Source organism: Periophthalmus magnuspinnatus, chromosome 10, assembly GCF_009829125.3.
Source record: "Periophthalmus magnuspinnatus isolate fPerMag1 chromosome 10, fPerMag1.2.pri, whole genome shotgun sequence".
NCBI classification, from domain to species: Eukaryota; Metazoa; Chordata; class Actinopteri; order Gobiiformes; family Gobiidae; genus Periophthalmus; species Periophthalmus magnuspinnatus.
In genome coordinates, this window is record NC_047135.1 from 30,567,328 (window position 1) to 30,588,557 (window position 21,230).

Genomic DNA, 21,230 nt, shown 5'->3' on the forward strand with positions numbered 1-21,230 from the left:
ATTTAAACATTGTCAAAGTAGAGGCCTGTCTCATATCTTCAGAAAGACTGCTCTAGGTTTTAGCTGCATAAAACTGAAATGCTGATTCCTCATGTTTAGTTAGGCTGTAGCAGGAGGCTGGTCCTCAGAGATGGTTTATATGGCTCTTATAGCACTAACTAAAGACAAAACCAGGACAATATTAGATCATATTAATAAACCAATGTCATAGTAGAATAAAATATTACCTTGTAGAATTAAGGTGCATTCTGAAAGTTTAAATGATTTATTTATTGAATTGTACTTCACTTTGTATTCCCAATTGCTTATAAATGGGTTGGTCCATTACATCTGTCACAAATAATGGAATATAATCTTACTGTGTGCGTTTTTTATGCACTCCTAAATACAGACAGCTTTTTAATATGAGCATAAAAACGAAAATATATTTGGACATATGCTGATGTTTTTGTTCCACCTGCCCTGCCCCTTTAAGATTAGACATTTCAATCTAGGCGTGTTTTCTGCTGCCATTGACTAAAAGCGAGATGTGCAATCTGCGGGAAAAGCCACATTAAGCAGCGCCAGCTCGCCCTCACCACTGTCATTTCTCTTATTTTCCTGAAGTATTGAGGTCATAGTTGCATTCATATTTTGACCAATGCGTTTTTCCACCCTTCCTGTGCGTTTTCCGTGAGTATTTGTTCCTTATTTTCCCGATTAGAGATGATATGAATGTCAGCCGGTCAAGGTCCACTCTCTCCATGCAGTCTGCGCCTGCCTCTAGTGGGAAACATCTGTCGCAGGCTTTCGGATGATTTTTGCGCTCCCTCCACGCCTCTACTGACCACTGACCCTCTGAAATCGCGTTTTTGAAATGCCATGCTGCAGTAAGACGGAAAAACAACCCGGGGAATTGCACGGATTAAATAAACTGATGATGTGACTGCGACACTACTACGCGAGGAAAATGGTCCACAGCCTTGTTTTTGCGCACGCTGTTTCACTATTATTAACTGGACTCTTTGTTTTCACGTAATTGTCATTTGAATCTTGAGGACATTGTTGTATTTCCTGAACTCTCCCCCTCGTTTTCCTGCGGTACTGGGCTGCGCTCTCCTCCAGATCCCTCTCTCTGAAGCAGCATCATGTCGGCGGTGATGATAACGAGGAAGGTGCGCAAATGGGAGAAGCTGCCGGGCAAGAACACCTTCTGCTGCGACGGCAGGGTGATGATGGCCCGGCAGAAAGGAGTCTTCTACCTGACCCTGTTCCTCATCGTGGGGACCTGCGCGTTATTCTTCGCTTTTGAGTAAGTGCCATCAACATATCCTATCCAAACAGCAGCATTTACCCCTTTACAAGTGTGTATATCCCAATAGAACATATAAAACATACATGTCTGCAAACCCTTGAGCCTATTTTCAAACGTGACTAAAACAAGATTAGTTTAACAAACCTGTAAAACTACATCAGGCCTGTTATACTAGTCTGAGCATTGAGCAAGGCCCTGACTCACTGACTCTTCACCTTTGTCTAATCCACACTGCTGACCCCTCCTCACTGTATCTTTAAAACAGTTCTGACCATATCAATATGACTGGTTTATGGCATCTGTAAAGGTAATGTGACTCTTTACAGTCAGACCTCACATGTGCTTTCTCTCTCCTGTGACCTGTGGCCTACTCTGTGACATATTAATAACAAACGTCTATTGAAATCCTGCTTCTGTTGAGTTACTGACAAATCAGAAGAAAACGCACGTGATTGGCTCCTTGTGGAGATGGTAAATATTGAATGACTTTAGCTGTTCAGGCTCATATTTGGCTAAAGAAAGGTTAGTTATGTTGTTGTCCAAGCAAGTCTTAGTTTATTAGTAGTGACACTTTAGTAGAGGGAACTTCCCAGAGGATTTTTTTTTACTAGAAAAGAAGCAATGTGAATAATCTCCTCTATCCAAACCTTTGATTAAATGTGTTGGAACAATAATTACAAGAGGTGATTTAATCAATAAGATGTAATGATTGCTTGTTGCACTATTTGCCCCATTTGCCCACAATGATTTATTGACTGAATCTAATGATACACAATCTTGCACTGGCACACTGTACCTATGGCCTTGACGGGTGAGTGTAAGCTGATACCAGAGCAATATGATTTAAAGCAAAGTGTAGCCTCAGCCCTACCCAAGCCCTGCCATCTCTCTGCACTGCACTATTATTGAGTTGAGACACAAGTAGCTGTTGTCCAGAGCGGAGAGAGAGAGAGGCAGCTCAGATTCAGCACCGTGGTGGAGCAGGGCTGTGTGCGGGCTAATGGCTGCCAGGCTGTTGGTCGACTCTGTTCATGTTACAGCTGAACCTTATTATCTCCAACAGGGATGATATTATTGTGGAGATTAGGCCAGTCAACATCATATCTGACAAAGCATCTTGTGAGACTCAAGCTCCCCATTGAAGCTCAAATCTAAACAGTAGGTTTGGTAGTATGATTCTGTGACATTATAATCAGGTTTGCTATTTAGATTGATTCACACTTGACCAGTTTGAGCCCAGTTTACTGATTTGGTTCTGTTCTAGTCCAGGTTTAGACCCAGACTCGTTTTAATGTAATGGGTTGCACAGTTAATGCACCTTTAAAGACATATACTAGGCAAAATCAGAGGTTTTTGTAGAGTCAAGACTAAATCTACCCTTAATGTTTTCACTTGGGCACAATTTCACTAGTGTAAATAGGTCAGTTGGAGGTAGGCCTGTCACGATAACAAATTTTGAAGTATGATATATTACTGAAGAAAATATAAACGAGTAACATTAATACTGAAACTAGTTTATGCCACTGACACAATGACCCTAAAGCATTTTAAGTATTATCTCCAAAAAACTATTCTAAATGTGTAATATGGTTAAAAAACACGAACTGCAGTAAATAAAAAGCAGGAAGCAGAAGTTATTTAGTAAATCCTCTACAGCTCAAATCTCATCGTAGAACAGAAACATAACCAAAAGTTCTGCACTAGTATGAAGAAAAAGTATCCATGATAAATAATGAGCCCCAAAAATGATTGTTTGATCTAACATATACATAACATATTGAACTGTCGATATGGTCTTTATTGTGACAGGCCTAGTTGGAGGACCATAACATTTTTGCTATGAATTTCGTTTGACGATTTTGCATATTGTGGTTGCTAAAATGCTATAACAATCTCTTTTGCTAATAATGCTGTTTGTTATTATCTTTTAAAAATGGCATTTTCATAACGAGAAGGGTTTTGGAGCTGAGAATTCTAATTATACCCATGTATTTTGATTAAGTCCAACAATTTGTTTTTCTACTGTAATTGTAGTTTGGTCGTCATAGAGAAGTCAGCCCTTATACTGGCTCATATCTCATTTTTATCACTAGCCATCAGCATAAAGCACAGGGAGCTCTTGCTGGGCTTTCATTTGTGCTGCACAGCGGAAGCAAGTATCCATAAATGGAAAAAAAAAACTATTAGGAACAAATGAAGTCTGCTTGGAGAGAGAGTTTACAGCTAGACTAATCTTCTCAACTATAATTATGATTGCAGGGTACTATTATGTATTAAAATAGTGCACAGGATTGAATGGGTAACAGATCCCAGCGTGTGCTCATGTGATGATGGTGGACCACAGCTGTATGTGGTACCTCACTGGCCCTTAGCTCCTCTCAGCTCCCACCCTGTCCCTTCACCAGCCAATGAAGAGGCAGCTCCTGGTCCCCACTAAACAAGCAATAACATGATTTATACCCCACTGAGACTAGATGCTCCATTTACAGTGAGCTCAGTGCAGCGCTTTGTTCTGTGGAATGAGCAAGGCTAGCTCAATCTCTATACAGAAAGTTTGATTTTTATCCATATTTTTATCATTCGTTTAAAACCACACTAGTCTTTTTGTTCTATTTGAGCCATTTCGCTGTTTTATTTGTTAATTCATAAATCTGACTCCACCCTACATGTGCACATAGTGATGAGTGATGTAATCAGTAATCCCATCTTTAATCCTAGTCACAGAATACAGACATTTGCTGACATTTCGTCTCTTGTGTGGTTTTTAAATGTTGCATAACAAAGAGTGACTTAAACTGGATGATATGTTATAGCCTTAAACGTAATGTAAATGTGTAAAGCCTGTACAGTCATGCTTGCCTTTTCTAGTTTGGATCATCAAAAAGAGACAGTATAATGAACATATAAGCTACTACATAGAAAGCGTAAATGTAGAATCTTTAGTCTTTACCGAAATGTATTGAAAAGAAAGTGAATTTTCTATTTTCTTGAGTGCTTATGAACCTGGCAGAAACAAGCCGGTCCGTGCAAATGTTTACGTACATAATTAATTGATGGAATGATTCACGCAGGATGACAACAGCTCACATGTGTTAAGTATTAATAAAGTCACAACACAGGAACACAGGAAAAAGCCCTGAGTCATTATGACATTCTCGTGTAATCCCAGATAGCCCCATAACCCATTAGGACGTTAATGTAATTCAATGTAGTTAAATGTTTGTTTGTTATTTTCAAATGAAATCTGTCCACACTTTTAGAGCAATAAACGGATCTGTCATTCTTGAGTAATTCCTGTGGTTACGTTATGTGTTTAGTCTTTAGCTGCTCAAACTGTATTTACCGTGCTTTTAACCAGCTGGTGTGTGCATACTTATACAATCATAGGTGCAAAATATTACACATATTCACACGCATAATTATTGTGCTGACTGTGCTTGTGGGTCCTATTAATATAATATTGTAAATAATAAAAGTGTTTAATTCTGGGTGGACACTAACAGCGTAAAAAGCTGTTGCACATTCTGAATTAAAGTTTTGAATATCCAAAGACTCGTCCCTACGCGTTTTTAGAGCACAAAACACATTTTCATTATTGATCTTAACACTAGCTTTAATTTGATAATTGAACTGTCTGCATAGTTTTGAACAAAGGCTGAATGAGGACAAGGTGTTCTGTTGTTGTTTGGGCTGATAGACTTGAACTGGAGCTGACGGAGTGGAGTATGTGATGATGACCACACACACACACACACACACACACAGCACCTCCCTGTTTCACGGCACCTCAGGAAATGGTCGCACACAGGAAGGACGCAAGGGGCTGATGGGAAGAGATGATAGAGGGTGCCTTCAAATACCAAGCAGTCATCATTATGGGAATTAGACTGCATCGACAGGCTGCCTTCGTCCTCTTCTGGCCGACATCTCTGCACCACAAATAGTGCACACATAACTCAGAGGCCTGTTGGCTGGAAACTGGTATCGATCTGAACTCTGCAGGTTGTTGTTTCCATTAGAGTGCAATAGGAAATGCAGGAAACAGCTCAGACCGGTCCAGCAGGTGTGTGTGTGTGTTGCCCTGAGGTATGCTGTCAGCCAGGAGGATGTGGAGGGAGGGGGGGGGGCATGACATGTACTGTGTCATGTGTATAAAAGCAGTGTATATTATTATTGTATGCACCAGTATCTTAAATGTCTTGTCTGTGGCTGCAGCAGTGTGAAAATAGGAAACAACATAGACCAGGATTCTTTGCTCTTATAGTACAGAAATTCAGTTGGAACTTGCTTAGTCTTTATTCTTTTCAACCTTGATGAATAATGACTGCGCAAAAAATTGTCAGTTAAGATAATTTCAGTAGCATTAATTTGCCTCCCTACATCACAATAGGTTTAACAACAAAAGGTTAATAACACTGTATAGTTATATTTGGATACGTTTTTAGGCCTACTACAAGCAAATAAAATATGTTTCACGAATCTGAAAAGCAGACCTATTATACTAAATCAACTTTTCAGAGCTTTTAACCATGGTATAGTTGGTTCCCCTTCTTTTCCCTCAGTTGTTTTGGGAGGATTCGTACATGTTTTAGCAAACTTTAATCGCTTATTTCCAAGACGCCATATTGCAGATCTATCTTCATTTTCACTTCCACTGGCACATGCCCACTGCTCTGTACACACTTCAGAAGTCAGCGGAATTGTTTCTTTTATTAAGTTGTTTTAGATGAATATTGTGATTTAAAATGTGTAAATTATAATTATATGATCCTCAGGTGTCATAAATTATAATATACAGCAGACACAAACATATGTCTTCTCTAAATACAAAAAACAAACAGCACATCTGGTTGTTGTAATACTGTGGCATCTTTTGATATGTTATACTGTTGAAAGTCCTTGGCATATGCAGCTCATGACGTACATCTCACAAAACTCTGTCAACTACAGCAGGTTCATTGTGAAACATATTGAAAATAGCACCTATGCTTTAGTGTTTGCAAAGTTTGTGTCACTGCATTTGCTGTGTAGGATGTGCCACTCAAACATCCTCTGCCAAGCTGACAAATGCAGATAAATTAGTGTTTAACTCTGGGAAAACCAACTTAAAAGCATGTCTTCTTGACGTGCTGGAAAATTTCCCTCACAGTACATAGTTGAGTTTTGTTTCATTCACATGTTTGAGAAACCCTTTATGATCAGTCTGTCTACATCTCCAAAGATAAAAATGCTCTGTGATGGTGTCATGAAGCTGTGGTTTTCAAGTTAACAGCTACGATTTACCTTTAATTCAGTAGAGATGAGAAAACCACATTATAACATAGATCAGAAAATTGTCTAAACAGGGCCATGTAACGCAACATTGCATTACTTATGATTGGTGTATTGTGAATCTTTGTGTGGCCATCCAAGTGAGAACTCAATACTATCTCAAGCTGCAGTGGAGTTTAATTTGTATAAAGCCTGTAGTTGAACATTAGTGATGTATTATGAATTTCAACAGATCATACAGAGCCAGGTTTTAACTATTCATTAGCAGATGTAGAAGCCAGGGCTGCTGCTCTCTGCCTCTGCTCTGTGCCGTGCAGCTGTTATCGCTCTGGGCACCCGGCCTTGTGCTGAAAGCCCCAGTGATTTTAGACTCGACCCCTAGGTTTAGAAAAATGCCTCCCCTCTCACCCAGGAGGTAAGGAGACTGTGGAAATCCGCTTTTTATTTTGCTGTGCTTCACCACCACTAGAGTTCACGACCTCGCACTTAATAAAAGACCTAATGTCCTTTTTACATTTTCTATTTGCTGCACAGCTGATCACAATGGAATTAAAATCACTATTGGAATGGATACAATTATTAAATAACTGCAATTATGTTCTTGACAAACAACACAATCTGCTAACCCTGTAGTTTAGAGACTGAATTCTTCTGAAATGTATAAGACTCTTGTATTAATTTAGTTAATATTTCTATCATCTCTCAAATGTTATTATTGCTCCTGGGTGTGTTTAGAATGTGCACTGTAAACTGTAAAATGAATCTATTGTTCTTCAAAACTGTGCAGCCCGAATTGTTATTTGCTTCACCTAATGCAACTAATACAACGCTTGTTTTTTTTTGTAACTTGCAGGTGTCCGTACCTGGCTGTCCATTTGTCCCCTGCTATCCCAGTGTTCGCAGCTGTCCTCTTCCTCTTTGTCATGGCCATGCTGCTGAGGACCAGCTTCAGTGACCCTGGGGTGCTGCCTCGAGCCCTCCCAGATGAAGCCACCTTCATTGAGATGGAGATAGGTAAAATGCTTTCTAGATAACTGCATTTCTATTTAGCTGAATCAGTTTCAGTGTTTAATAACGATCAATGTCTTTGCCAAAGTTATAACAATTTATCACAATAGATTTCACCATTGCAACTCTGTTTAACCTCCAAGTCTGTGCCATGGCAACACTCCCTTATCTACAGCCATTCAAATTTTAAATCAACAGAACTCAATGGGTCAGTTGTGCAAACATGCTATTCCTCAATGTATTTCTTCTTTTACTTTCTGTGTACAATATATAAAGCTAAAGCTGCCATTTTGTAATAAGCAAGTGACATTATAAACAATATCTTCGCCATGCAGACTCTGAAACAAAGATGGTTATTTGCAAGAGAACAAACACAAACAAAATGGTTTTCATGAGCACATTTTCACCCTCCTCTCCAGCCCTCTTTTCTGATATCAAATAGGATTGGTCCCTGAGCATGTGTGTGTCAGAGGTGAGTAGATTTTAAAAGGGGTGTGAAGTCCCTTAAGAGTCACTTCTCACAGCTCTGACTCACCTATGACAGAGGCTTTACCACAAAAAATAATGACTCAAAAATGTACCTCACTACTATGAATACAAAGGCGATTTTTTTAGTTTGTGTATTTTATATTTTCGTTGTAATTCAAAAGAGACTCTACATTTATTGACATAATATTTTTCTTTCCGTGTTTATCATCTAGGGCTATAACAGACCATAGAAATTCTTGGTCGACTAAAGGCTTGCCATATGGATTGATTAGTCAGCTAAATGGGGCATGGAATTCACCCAAAGCGCACTGACCAGACAGGAAAATTATATTAAACTGTATATTTGTACTTATCCTTTCTGCTGTAGCCTGTAGAAATCTTTGCAATCTTGATAAAATAATGTAACTACAGAAACTAATAGACAAAAGCCTTACACTCCTGTTATATTATCATCAAATCTTTATTTTTAGACACTTTTATTGTCTATAGAACGTTAAAAAAGGCTCCACACAAGCATACAACAAAATATATGGTACAAATTTGCTAAAATACACTGGATACCATTCACACAACCCTGCCTATTTAGTTGAGCTTTATATTGCATTATTAGTTTGAATACATTTTTTTAAAAAGCACTGTTCGGCACAATTTTTTTTATAAATTTTTATGCTTATCTTTCTCTTGACCTTTTATGTGCTGAAGCACTCCCAGAGCCGAAGCGGTCGTATCTTCCCTTTTCAGTTCAGTATTTTACATTCCCCATGACAACTGTAAACCTGAAATAGCCAGACATTCATCATTCACCAGCTTAAAATGGGTCACTTGTAGCCTTCTGTGAGATAACAAAAAAATACTAATAGAAATCTCACCATTCACCATCTCCAGCTCTAAAACATAGGCCTGGAGTGGTTTTGTTTTTGTTATATTCAGATGCGGGTGAGCTAATAGATCGGCGGGAGAGCAGGCAGCATGTGCACAGTCGCTGCAAAGGGACTGTGGATGCTGCTGTGAGCTTGTAGCCTGTTAGACACTGGTCCCTCAGGGGAATGTTAATGTAAGCACAAGCCTCCTACTGGAATATGTAATGTCACAGTAGACCCAGCTCCCCCAGCCCATAAGAGAGCCATTATCCCCCAAGATGACTCATTCATTCTGTACTGTCTAATCCTCCAAAAACAAATCCAGCAGCTGTATCTGACATGGGATACAGTACAGTGCACCTTTTGTGTTATTCCCTACTTTGAATAATGTTTAATTTTATCATTTAAACAAATAGCAATACAATTTAAGAAGAATATTGGACTATACAGTTATTCACATTTATTAGGGATGGGCAATACATCGGTTCCGGTATTGGTATCAGCCGATACTGATATTCAATACTGATATTTTTTGCCGCTGCCCCATTCTCCATGTGCCTGTGTGCATTAGATGTGTGTTTTTGAACAGACTAATGAGTGAAAGCCCTCTTCTTAATGTTTTACTTGTTTTTTGGGTTTCTTTTTTTGTTGTCTTTTTATGTGAAGCACTTTGGGCAGCTGAAGTTGTATTTAAATATTCTCTATAAATAAAACTAAATTGAAAAAGTGAAAATAGAAAAGTGTTACATAGCAAACTACTTATTTTATATCCCGGATAAATAAAATAAAATAAAATTCTTTCACTATTGTTCACAAAAGGGAAGTTCATTATTGATCTTTTACTTCAACTTAAGATAAATGTGTGGGTCTTGCTATAGATTTTAAAAGCTAAATAAAAGTAAAAGTGAGTATCAGTCACATGGGCAGGTCAAATATCGGACATCGGTATCTTGCTTTGAGGTCAAAAGTAGAAATGTCATCAAATTTTAGTATCCTTCCTCTTATATGTGACCAGCTTTATTTTAACTCAAAACGTTTATTTTCATAAAGTGTGACAACAACAGACACTTTACGCACACTTTACATTTAGGCATATTTATGACTCAATATTGCATCTGAAATTGTCTAGTTTATTTGATTATATTATGTGACCTGAATAATCCGGATTACCATTTAACCTGATAATCTTGACATCCGTATTCGAAATTCATTATCTTGTGTATTTATAGTAGTAATATTACACAGCAGAACAGTAGCACATGAGGCTAATACCAAGTCATCGGTCTTTTAAATAAAATATAAAGGTTTTTCTGTTGTTTTTTTTTTTTTTTATCTAAGGCTGCTGTTGTTTAGCATGTTGTTTTTATTCTTGTTTCTGTTCATTGTCATGCTTGTCGACTGAAACATCGTGTGCGTACAACTGTCTGTGGAACAATTAGCCCCTCGAGGACCTAATAACGCACTGAAGTTGAAGTAATAGTAATAAAATTTGCATGTAGTCTGACAATGGGATGGAATCATGGGATCCCACTTTCACTTTCATGTCAGTTTCATTTTGCCATTGCTGTTTTAATTCACTCCATCTTGTTTTTTGTTTTTTTTAACCAGATCATAGATTTCCGGGGTAATTCTCAAAATTCATTACAGAAAAAACACATTACTGTTCTGTTCCATTATCACCCTCTGTGGTGTGTTACTATACATTTGCAGCCTGTTGTTCATTAGCTCGCTTCACTCTACTCCAGACCCCTGCTGAGTAACATAATGGCAAAGACATAAATATGTAGGAAGAACTAGTGTGTATATTGCCGTGGAGTTGAGTGTAATGAGAAGGGATGCTTATAAATTTTATTCAATAGCCCCATTATAAATATTATATTGAGTTTTCAAGGTCCACCTGTGCAGATTTATACCTCATTTTGTGTAGCTGTTGTCGACACTTGCTCATTCTTCACAAAATACGCAGGAGAGAGATGCCAGTAACTTCCCTAATACAAGGTCTATGTCATTCAGACTATGTGTTAATAATAAAAATGCCTTGTGTGTTTTTTTCAGAGGCGGCCAATGGAAACGTGCCACCCGGCCAACGCGCCCCACCAAGGATCCGCAACGTGCAAATCAACAACCAGATTGTCAAACTCAAATACTGCTACACTTGCAAGATCTTCAGACCCCCACGGGCCTCGCACTGCAGCATCTGTGACAACTGCGTCGGTGAGGAAACAATAAGGGTTTGGATTATAAAGACAAAAATTAGCAGAGTAGTTTTTTTTATGTCATATCTTTATTTTTAGAGATTCTTAGAAAATCGATTCAAGCGCTGGAACAGTGAGGGCTTTGAAATGTCGTTATTTAGCTCACATGGGACCATTTTATTGTAGCTGCAACTAATTGGCCTTAATAAGCATAAACAAAGATTATTCCAGATGAAAATAGGTTTAGTGATGAGTTAAAGCCACAGTATGTAACTCTTTTGCCAAAATATATATTCTAAAATAAAAGCACAGAAAAACATGTGCCCTTACTGTGAGCGAGCTTGCATCTCCACAAACATGACTCATATTTGACCTGGAGAATCGTCTCCTCTTGTTTGTTTCATGGAAATGTTGTTCCTTTTGGTGTAATCTTATTATTCTGGCATAAAATGAATGGAAAATGGAAAAGTATGGTTTTAACTTTTTATTTCTTTAAATCACGCAGAAAGTTACTTAACGTTTAATTAAGGGGCAAGAAGTTAGGGTTAGGGCACTAAGTAATTACTAAGCCCTAATCATTCTTAATAAATTATTTGTTGACTATGAGTTAAGTCTTTGGTAATTCTTTATTAAGGCTCATTAAGTGTAGCTGTTGTAAAGTGTTACAGCTCCAGGCTTAGAAACATAGAGATTGGCAGGTGTTTGGTTTATAATAGAAAATGAGGTGAAAATAGCTGTTATTTATGTCCTAACTTTATTTTGAGAGTTTCTTTTAAAATTGATTTAAGTGCAGGGCTTTGAAATGTCTTTGTCTAGCTCCATTTGGCTCGTGATTAAAGAAAGTGTTTGAAGCTTATAGACTGACAGGTGATATGGGAGCACACAGAGGCAGCTCAGAGAGGAGAAGTGCTCCGTCATGGTGAAGAGTGCTGCTTCTTTGTTCAAACACCGTCGACAGCTTCTTTTTTTTCATCTGGCATCACATAATTCCCCAGTCACTTTTTAATATAAGATTATATTATATGATGGTATAAGAGAATGCAATTTTATCCAGATTTTATCCGCAAATTGATTATTCTGAGGTAGCTATTGCATGTTTGAAATGTAAGGTTTTGAGCTTCTCGTGTTACGATGCAAAAAAATCAAATTAGATCCTATCATGGTGACATATTTTGAATCTCTACACATTGCTAGAGAGATATACTGCGATAATTGAAACTATTTTATGCCACTGGTACAATAACAATAATTCAGGATAATCCCAGTAAACAAATATGTAAATAGACAGGATCATTAAGAGGCCTGAGCTGCAATAAATAAATAGCAGAAAGAACCAATGATTAGCCATAGAACTTTTTTAACCCTCTGCAGCTCAGATATTTTCATATTATAACAAAAATAACAGAAATCTCCACTTTTGCAAATAAACTACAAAAATATATTGATGTCCAGGTATCATTTAATGAACGATGAGTCAATATAGTAATTATCGTGACAGGCCTAATTATTAGTAAGGAAAAGTCTCGATACTAAAAATACTATTTATGAGACAACAGAATGTTATTCCTAATATAAAATAATAGTAGTTACTTGAACTATTCAGGTACATCCATGATTTTTAAAGGGCCAATATTACGCTATATTATATTCTGTTATAATGTTGTTTACTCATCAAAAACATATCTGCATATTTAGCTGTTTTTCTCTCAGACAGAAAATACTCTGTTCCACCTTGTGATGTCATGTTGTAATACAGGAAGTGCTCCACTGTGTTTTTAAACCCCATACACCTTCATTAGAATCATTTGGATAATTTCAGCCCTGGAATTGCCAATCTCTGTTAACTTGAAAACTACAACTATATGACATCACAAGGTGGAACAGAGCATTTTGACCTTTGGAGCTACAGACTAATAATGCAGGATTACTCAAACATGTGTGATAACACAACTCTATGTATGTTTTTGAGGAGGTGACAACATTATAACATGGTTTAAAAGAGTCATTTTTTGTAATATAGGACCTTTAGATTTTTTGACACCCCCACTTCATTCGAGACAAAGTTGGTACAAACCTTATAATGTTAAAACTTTGAGTGTGACAAAACCAGCATGTTGCAATATATATTTTTGTTAATATTTTTGTTAATGATTCAATGTGTTTATACAGGGTGTCCATAAAGTCTGTTTACAATTTATTTGTTTTGGTTATAAAAGTGTTTTAATCACTTTTTTTGTGAGTTCCTCAGTCAAATATTTCCAGACCATTGGATTGAAAGGGATGGACCAATTCCACCAGGTTCACGATATATCACACCTCTGGATTTCTTTCTATGGAGCTATGTTAAAGATATCGTGTTTTGAACAAAGATACAGGACATTACTGAACTAAAGCCAAAGATAACAGATGCGATTGCAACCACTGATGAGGTTTTGCTACAGTGAATATGGCAAGAAATCCAGTCCTGTCTTGATGTGCTTTGTGTGACTAATGGCGCCCATGTAGAGGTGTATTAAATTAAGTAAACAACTTTAAAAAAAACACTGAGTACAAATGAACAAGTCTGATTAAGATATCTTATCAATTGCCTTTGTAATTTTTTTTTTTAATTTTATTGTAAAGAGATTTTATTGACACCCTGTACTGTCGCACACTGTACAAGCGACTATATAAAACTACTTTGGTCCAAGCACCAGAGTATAAATATAATTATGTTGTAGAGCTGTGTGGTGCAGAGAAACTATAAATCACAGCCTTATTGAACCTGTCTAGGTGTTATCAGGCTCGCTTCCAAATGAGAGTGGAGAAAGTAAGGACATAAAGGTCTATATTTGGACAGATTCAAAAGACTGACACTCAGCACAGTTTAAATTTGTGTACTTTTAACACTGAAAGATCTCAAATTAATCCAGATGTTCTGTCTCTTGTACCCAGACCGCTTTGATCACCACTGTCCCTGGGTGGGCAACTGTGTGGGCAAGAGGAACTACAGATACTTCTACCTGTTCACACTCTCCCTGTCCCTGCTCACCATCTATATCTTCACTTTTGACATTGTCCACGTGGCCATGCGTAAGTAACACAGCCTCAATGCAAACACAGAACAAGCTAGATTTGAAACTGCTATACCTATGTAAAAAAATGTGGAGTGGAAGTTTTTTTGTACATTTTATATGAACCCAGAGTACGAGGTAAAAGAGAACGTCTAAATCTGTTCTTAAACTACTAACCCATGAATAGAATTTGATGTATTTTGTAAATAAATACTAATGTAACATATTTCAATATTGCATTTTACCTGTTTATTTTTCAGGCTCTGTGGTCAGTGGCTTTCTGAACACACTGAAGGAAACACCTGGAACATATCCTTTTTATATTTGTTTTATTGTACTTAACTTTACTTTACTTAAATTCAAACAACACTAGGCAAGGTAAGGCAAGTTTATTTATATAGCACAATTCGCACACAACGCAATTCTAAGTGCTTTACAAAATAAGAAAGACATTAAAATCACCTTACAACAAATCAAAACTTAAATAATCACAAATAATCATCAAAAAATTAACATTAAAGGAGAAAAGTGCTGAATAAAAAGGGTGTGTTTATAGTTGTCCTGGTTTGAGCCCAGTGTAGTCCAGACTAGACTTGGTTTGGTCCTCCTCTAGTCCTGTTTTAGTTCTGGTCTAGTCAAGATTTACTTCTGGGTTCAATCATAATTTTGATTTGTTGTTAGTACAAGTTTGAATACATTCTTAAAGTCCTCACTCATGGACATTGAGTAACCCCATGATCTATTACTTCATAATTTTCCACGTGCTTTGTCCGTCCTCTTTGTCTCACTTCCCTTTCACTGTTGGTTAATATTTAATCTCTGTCGTCGCATTATTTCATTGTTAGCCACTAAACACCTGCTGCTGTTTTCTTTAACTGCTCCTCACTGTCATCGAGCTGTTGGTGTGTTTCTTCACCTTGTGGTCAGTAGTGGGACTGACGGGCTTCCACACTTACCTGATCTCTTTGAACCAAACCACCAACGAAGACGTAAGTGCATTTCAGCTCACACCAGTCGCCAGAGTCACACCTGGCCTTTGCCACTTTGCATCTTTTTTTGGTTACGTTTAACACTACAACAATGAACGGTTCACTGTACTATAAGTGTGTTCATGGCTTTAGCTGCGAGTTTCAAAAATTAGGTTCATCTTAGAGTAGAATTTGACTCTATTTTTTGACACTGAAAATATGAGCCCTACCTATTTTATCACAGTACAAAATTTTCAAGCTCAATTTTGATAGTGAGGAATATGCTCAGTACCCCATACCAATTCTGACACCACTGTGGTAAAAATGCTCCTTTTTTAGACTAGACAATATATAAAAATAATAGTTTCATTGTTGCATTACTGTTGTAAATAAGACAATTCTAAAACTATTCAGGAAAGCTTAAATTTTGTCCAAATCTTTTTTATTTTTTTCAGTATTTTGGCAACACTACCAGCCAATGTCATCACATGTTTTTGAAAAGAACTGCCAAAAGGAGGGCTTGTGCTGATTTCAGAATGACTGTAACTCAGAAGTACATTTAGAAAGCAGATAGTTTGCTGATGCTGCCCCAAAGAGAGAAGTCTGAGTGGAGAAATGAGACATTTGTTTGTATTTTCTATTCACCCAAACAAAGAACAGCATAGTGATCCTGCCATTTTGTCCACTTAAACTAATAGAATAGAAGCCAAACATTCTGCATAATGTCATAGTTTGTCAAAGAGAAAAGCTTTTCTTAAAATGCTAATGGAAGCAGTTTTATGCACTGAAATAGACTGCTTATAAAAATGCTTAAATGGCTTCTTTTATTCCTAAAATAATTCCTGTCTAAGCCCACTCTGCGTGTGAGGAGTGAGCTTCCCGTCTGAGGCTAAATGAGGGGAAAGTATTGATTTGTTGAGCACATTACCATCGAGTCACTGTTTAGTCACTGCTCTGAGGACAGAGGGCTGATGGGAGGCAGGCCGTGTAGGTGGATGAATGGACAGTGTATGCCAAGTCTCTGAGTCTGTGTATAGTACTTCAAAAGCCTGTGTACTTTATTGAGGTATTTGTGAGCCCACATCTGACAGCAGGAGCTCTCACACTAAGCAGCAGCAGTGGAGGCTCAGGTCCTACATGCCTGAAAGCTACTGCACTCATACTTTGTAATGATTAATTTATAATCCCCGTGGTTGTATCCTGTGGGATGCTGGCCTCATTTTTGAACATTTAATCAGTATTGAACCTCACTGATGAGCATACACTGTGTGATGCTGGTAAAAGAGTTGACACAATGGCTGTCTGACCCTCTGCTTCAATATCTGTGATTGGACTAATAATAGATGCGTCGATATCTGCAGGGCGGGGCACACCGCCAAAACACTGCGAGGAGGGAGGGGCAGGAGAGGGGTCTAGCATACAGAGTAAAGTGGAAAACTGCAGCAGAAAATGCTGTCTAAAAAGAGGCTCCTGGAGAGTTGTTGCTGGGCTCCATATGGCACATGCTTTGTACACCGCTCACACACAGGCTACAGCACCTAGAGCTGCTTTGACCTACATTTCACAAACTAAAGTCTTTCTGCAGTGAGCTCTCCACTCCAGTGCCACTGGGTCACTCGGTACACTCTGAGGTTACTCAGTACAGCTGAACTCAGCACAGAAGCACCTCTTAATATTGTAATAATAGTCATATTAGTAATGGTAGTGTGTAAGCTGTGACTACACTGGTTTCTGTATGGTCATTATGGTTTTAGGTTGTTTCTGGTAAAACCTGTCACACGAGTCTGGGTATGAGGCCAGGCTAACTCTTCATTTACACAAGTAAAGATGAGCAACATTGATACAAATATTTTATTGGAAGGATGATGATCAGAAGATATTTTGGCCAACAGAAATGTGCCAAAACAGTGTTTCAATGTAGTGGTTGCAGTTTGTACATGTATTTGATTACAACATATGAATTTTTAATTTAATTCAGCTTATTTTGCATATATTCTTTTTTAACTATAAACAGTATAAATATTTTATGAATGTATAAAACATCATATACCCATATTTTATTTTATATCTTCAACATTCACAATTTTGTCAATATTTTGATATTGTCCACCTCTATCTGCAAGTTTAAGGCCACAGACTGTTATGTTAATATCAGCCCCTCTAAATGTTGAGATACTAAAATTAAGAGAAGAAAAAGAGAGAGATTGTTCAAAGGTTGAATCCAGCATGTGGTTTTCTGGGTTGTAGATAAATAACAGCTTCATTCACCATGCACATCATGCTATCTGTCTTTAAAGGCTGATTCTGTTATGCAGAATACACAAAGCTGGATTCATGTCTGGGACAGGCTCTAATTAAAGGTCCTTTTGTTAAATTGTACATTAATACAGTTTATGGTCCATCACCAGTACAGTGCTGTCTCCTTTGTCTTACACTTACGTTTGGTAGTTATGCATTGGTCTGGAATATTGTAGTTGATGTACACATTGCCATGCAGAGACCCCAAATGATCAGTTTATTAAAATCAGTTAAAAGCCCCCAAATGCAGTAGACCAAATCCAAGCCTGTGGGATATGGAAACAAGCATTTGAAACAGATATGAAAAAAAACACAATCTGTCTGAGGGGCAGAAGGACAGTGAAGGTGTGAAATCAAACAAGAGATGTTTTGGTAAAAGGTTATTCACATTGTTTCCACAGATCAAAGGGTCATGGTCAGGGAAGAATCGTGTCCAGAATCCATACAGTCACAAGAACATCATCAAAAACTGCTGTGAGGTGCTCTGTGGGCCCACATATCCCAGGTAACCATGTGCATGCCATAGCCACACAATGTATTATTGTTCACCATTACTAGCCATTGTTTTGTACAGTTAGTACCTTCATATATTGCTAATTTCAATCATTTCTTGTTACTTCAGTGTGTTGGACAGAAGAGGTCTGATGCAGGACGATTTGGCTGCTCTTCACTCTGCTAACAACGACACTGCACCACAAACTACGGTGAGCCACATGTACTCTTTATAATGGGATTATTATAGGACAAACTTAAGTAGCTTTCTGGTTTTTCAATTACTTAACAAGAACGGAAATACATTTCAGGCCATTAACGGAAGCGATATTAGAGTTACTGTCTTTATTTTTTTCCTAAGCCCCAGTCTTGAAAACGGGAACAATAAATTGGGCCATATAATGCCTCAAAAGACCATCCCTTTTTTTATTCAAAATCTACACATTGTTTTGAATACAGAGTTCAGTAGTCAATTGTTGCCAGCTTTAATGTTTACAGTCCAAAGCTCAGTGCAAACATTAATTTTAATATTACATTTAGAATTTACATGCCTTTCAACCTGAGATCCTGTTTTTGTCTATGCATGCAGTTTTACTCCTCTTGGCATCTCTTAGCACCAGGTCTTAGCATCCTGTCCTCTGCCTACAGAAAACCACAGCTCCACTCATTCCAAATGAGCACACTCCTGACGAAGCCAAGGCCAGTGCTGTCTCAGCAGCAGAGAAGAGCCACTCTCCCAAAGAGGAGCAACCGCCCACCGCCAAATTGCCCCCACTGGCCTCCCCGGAGACTGATGCCGAGACATCCATCGCCAAGGACAAGCCCCACTAACTCTATCAGGGGGCGGAGTCTGTGTCCTTGCCCCGCCTCCTCCAGCATCTTGCACACTCAGGAAATAAACAGTTGAACAATTGGTGTGCGCATCACTCAATCACTCGACCACAAGAGTTACTGCAGCGGGCATCTTCCTACAGAGACCTCTGAATCAAATATGAACTCTTATGGAAAGATGGAGGACATAATGGAACGTCAGCTGTGTCCTGTTTCCTAACACTGCATGGATAAGACAATGCTGGATACAACAAAAATATGTCCTCCTTTGGGACAGCCCATTTGACTGTTGTCATTATTTAAAATTGCATAGTAATGTGTATTGTGAAAGTATAATCGAGCCATTGGCAAAGTTGTTTTTTTTTGTTGGTGCACATATTACATGCTCTATGCAAATCACAAGGAAGCTGAGTGTGGTAAGTTCATAATGATGTCCAGCAGGGGGCTTTTTATGTTATTGCTGCAATCAGTGCTGTCATGAACTGATCAAAACAGTCCTTCCATTTTGATACTTTCCATACAGTTCCATGAAAAATATCAAATCAGGTGATCATTGGAGTGTGAGTTATTGAATGATGGCAGACACTTAAAACAGTGCCTTATTGCTGCAGTTGTATTGTACAATGCAACTGAGATCCACCACCTGTTCATCACTTAAATATCAGTGTTCAGTCAGTATAAATTATTATACAGACAAACATTATACAGTTTAGTCCAGTGGCTCCTCTGGCGTATTATAAAATAGAACTGGCAAATATCATCTTGTTGGAGTCAGTTAAACATCTGTGTTTCTCTAGGAGTAATTGAATATCGTAATGTTCAAATTGACCCAGTGACGCCAAAATCTTGTCTGCTCTCTGTGGTTACTGCTGCTGAGAACCACTGATCTAGACTAAACAATGCAAAAACATAGCCATTGTTAAATTGTACATAGTTTATAAAGTTGTAGTAGTCTTCGGCCAATGAGTGGTGAAACTGATAGGCGCATGTTTTGATATATTTACAGCCAGTGTTAGTTATGATGTGCACTTCCGTCTGAAGATCTTCCTGACAGAGCTCTGTCTCTTCATCCATGTCTTTCACATCTCACTCAGCCCCTTCTACAGTTATGGAAGTTATCATTTAGTTCACGGCAGAGCAGCTGGACACTATGGCAGAGAAGACTATAGCGTTTGGATTCACACTGAGATAAACAAGAGACAGAGAAGCCACTTCTTAGACTATAAAGATATTAGCTGGTAGAGAGAGTTTGTATTAGTGCCTGTGTTTTGTATGCAAGACAGTTCTTGTGAAATATAATATCAAGTAGAAACCCAGTGTGTCAATAGTATTGCGTCAGTTTCAAAAACACCCAAAGATTTCGCAAATTGAAACTTCTTCAAAATTGAAAAAAAATTTAATTTCCAACTAACCAGAAAGAAAATTAGGAATTTACCAAGTATTTAGCTATGCTATATGTAAATAAGTATTTATACAGTTAATGATTGTAGAGTGATGACCGGGGCTGTATCTGAATGGACACTGACGACTAGTTAAAGGCAAATGGCTCCCAAGCAAATATTAATAATGTATTTATTTTAATAGTGTTTTCTTTTGTGTGTAGATGCTTGTCATTGGTCATTTTAGACAAAATGTCACTCTACATTCACTGATCAAGTTTACTTTTTCTGTGTTCAGTTTTAGCTGATAGACTTTTAACCAATTTCTTTTCAAATATACTGTAAATTTTTCACAAGTTTGTGTGATGTCAAGAAATGTAACACATTTGAATATAACTGTTCACTAAAGTACCCAAACCAGTCCGTACCTAAACAAGAATGTAACAGATGCTGTTAAAGGGATATTTTGGAGCACATTTAAAGGGATTGGTAAAAGGTTGCGTAGTACCGCCATGATGTAAACAAATCTGAATGCTCTGAAATCATGTTGATGGAACTCTCCACCTTCAGTATCAACACTGTGATTCTGTGTACTTCATCCAATTAAATTCACTTCTTTTACATTATCAGTGTGTCTGTAAATAAATGTCAGAGCTTTAAACGGTGGGGCTGGAATAGAGGGTTTTGTAACATGAGGACAGCCTGTAGTCCATAAATGGAATCCAACAATCTGCAACACTGTTTTTTTTTTCATATTGTGTCACTTTCAGCACTGTCTATTATTGGAGTGTAAAGCACAGATGGAGAGATCACCTTCTACATTAACAAATGTTTACAAACCAACCAGCACCAGTGATCGCGCCAACTATTGCTGCTTTTGTCGGCAGGGGGTGGCTCGGTTGTCATGGAGATGAAAATGGTGCAGGTTTACGGTCAATGTATTTGTAATTTCTGGCGCTATCCACATGACACAAACAAACTAATGATACAAAAAGCAGTAGCATCATTGTCTGTTGAAAAGACATTTTTCTTTCAATCCCTTACAAAATATATGAATATATCACTTCATCAAATTCTACAATGTGGACAATC

At 37.8% G+C, this 21,230-nt stretch overlaps 1 protein-coding gene across 1 annotated transcript; it reads left to right on the forward strand.

Annotated features, from left to right (window-relative positions):
• Positions 1 to 535: 535 nt before the first annotated feature.
• Positions 536 to 20,764, forward strand: zdhhc9 (zinc finger DHHC-type palmitoyltransferase 9). Its single transcript, XM_055224621.1, has 9 exons — positions 536 to 1,291; positions 7,419 to 7,579; positions 10,978 to 11,136; positions 14,052 to 14,189; positions 14,431 to 14,477; positions 15,055 to 15,159; positions 17,838 to 17,941; positions 18,059 to 18,140; positions 18,577 to 20,764. The coding sequence occupies exons 1-9, from the start codon at positions 1,128 to 1,130 to the stop codon at positions 18,757 to 18,759; spliced, it is 1,143 nt and encodes a 380-aa protein (XP_055080596.1). The 5' UTR covers positions 536 to 1,127; the 3' UTR covers positions 18,760 to 20,764.
• The last annotated feature ends 466 nt before the right edge of the window (positions 20,765 to 21,230 follow it).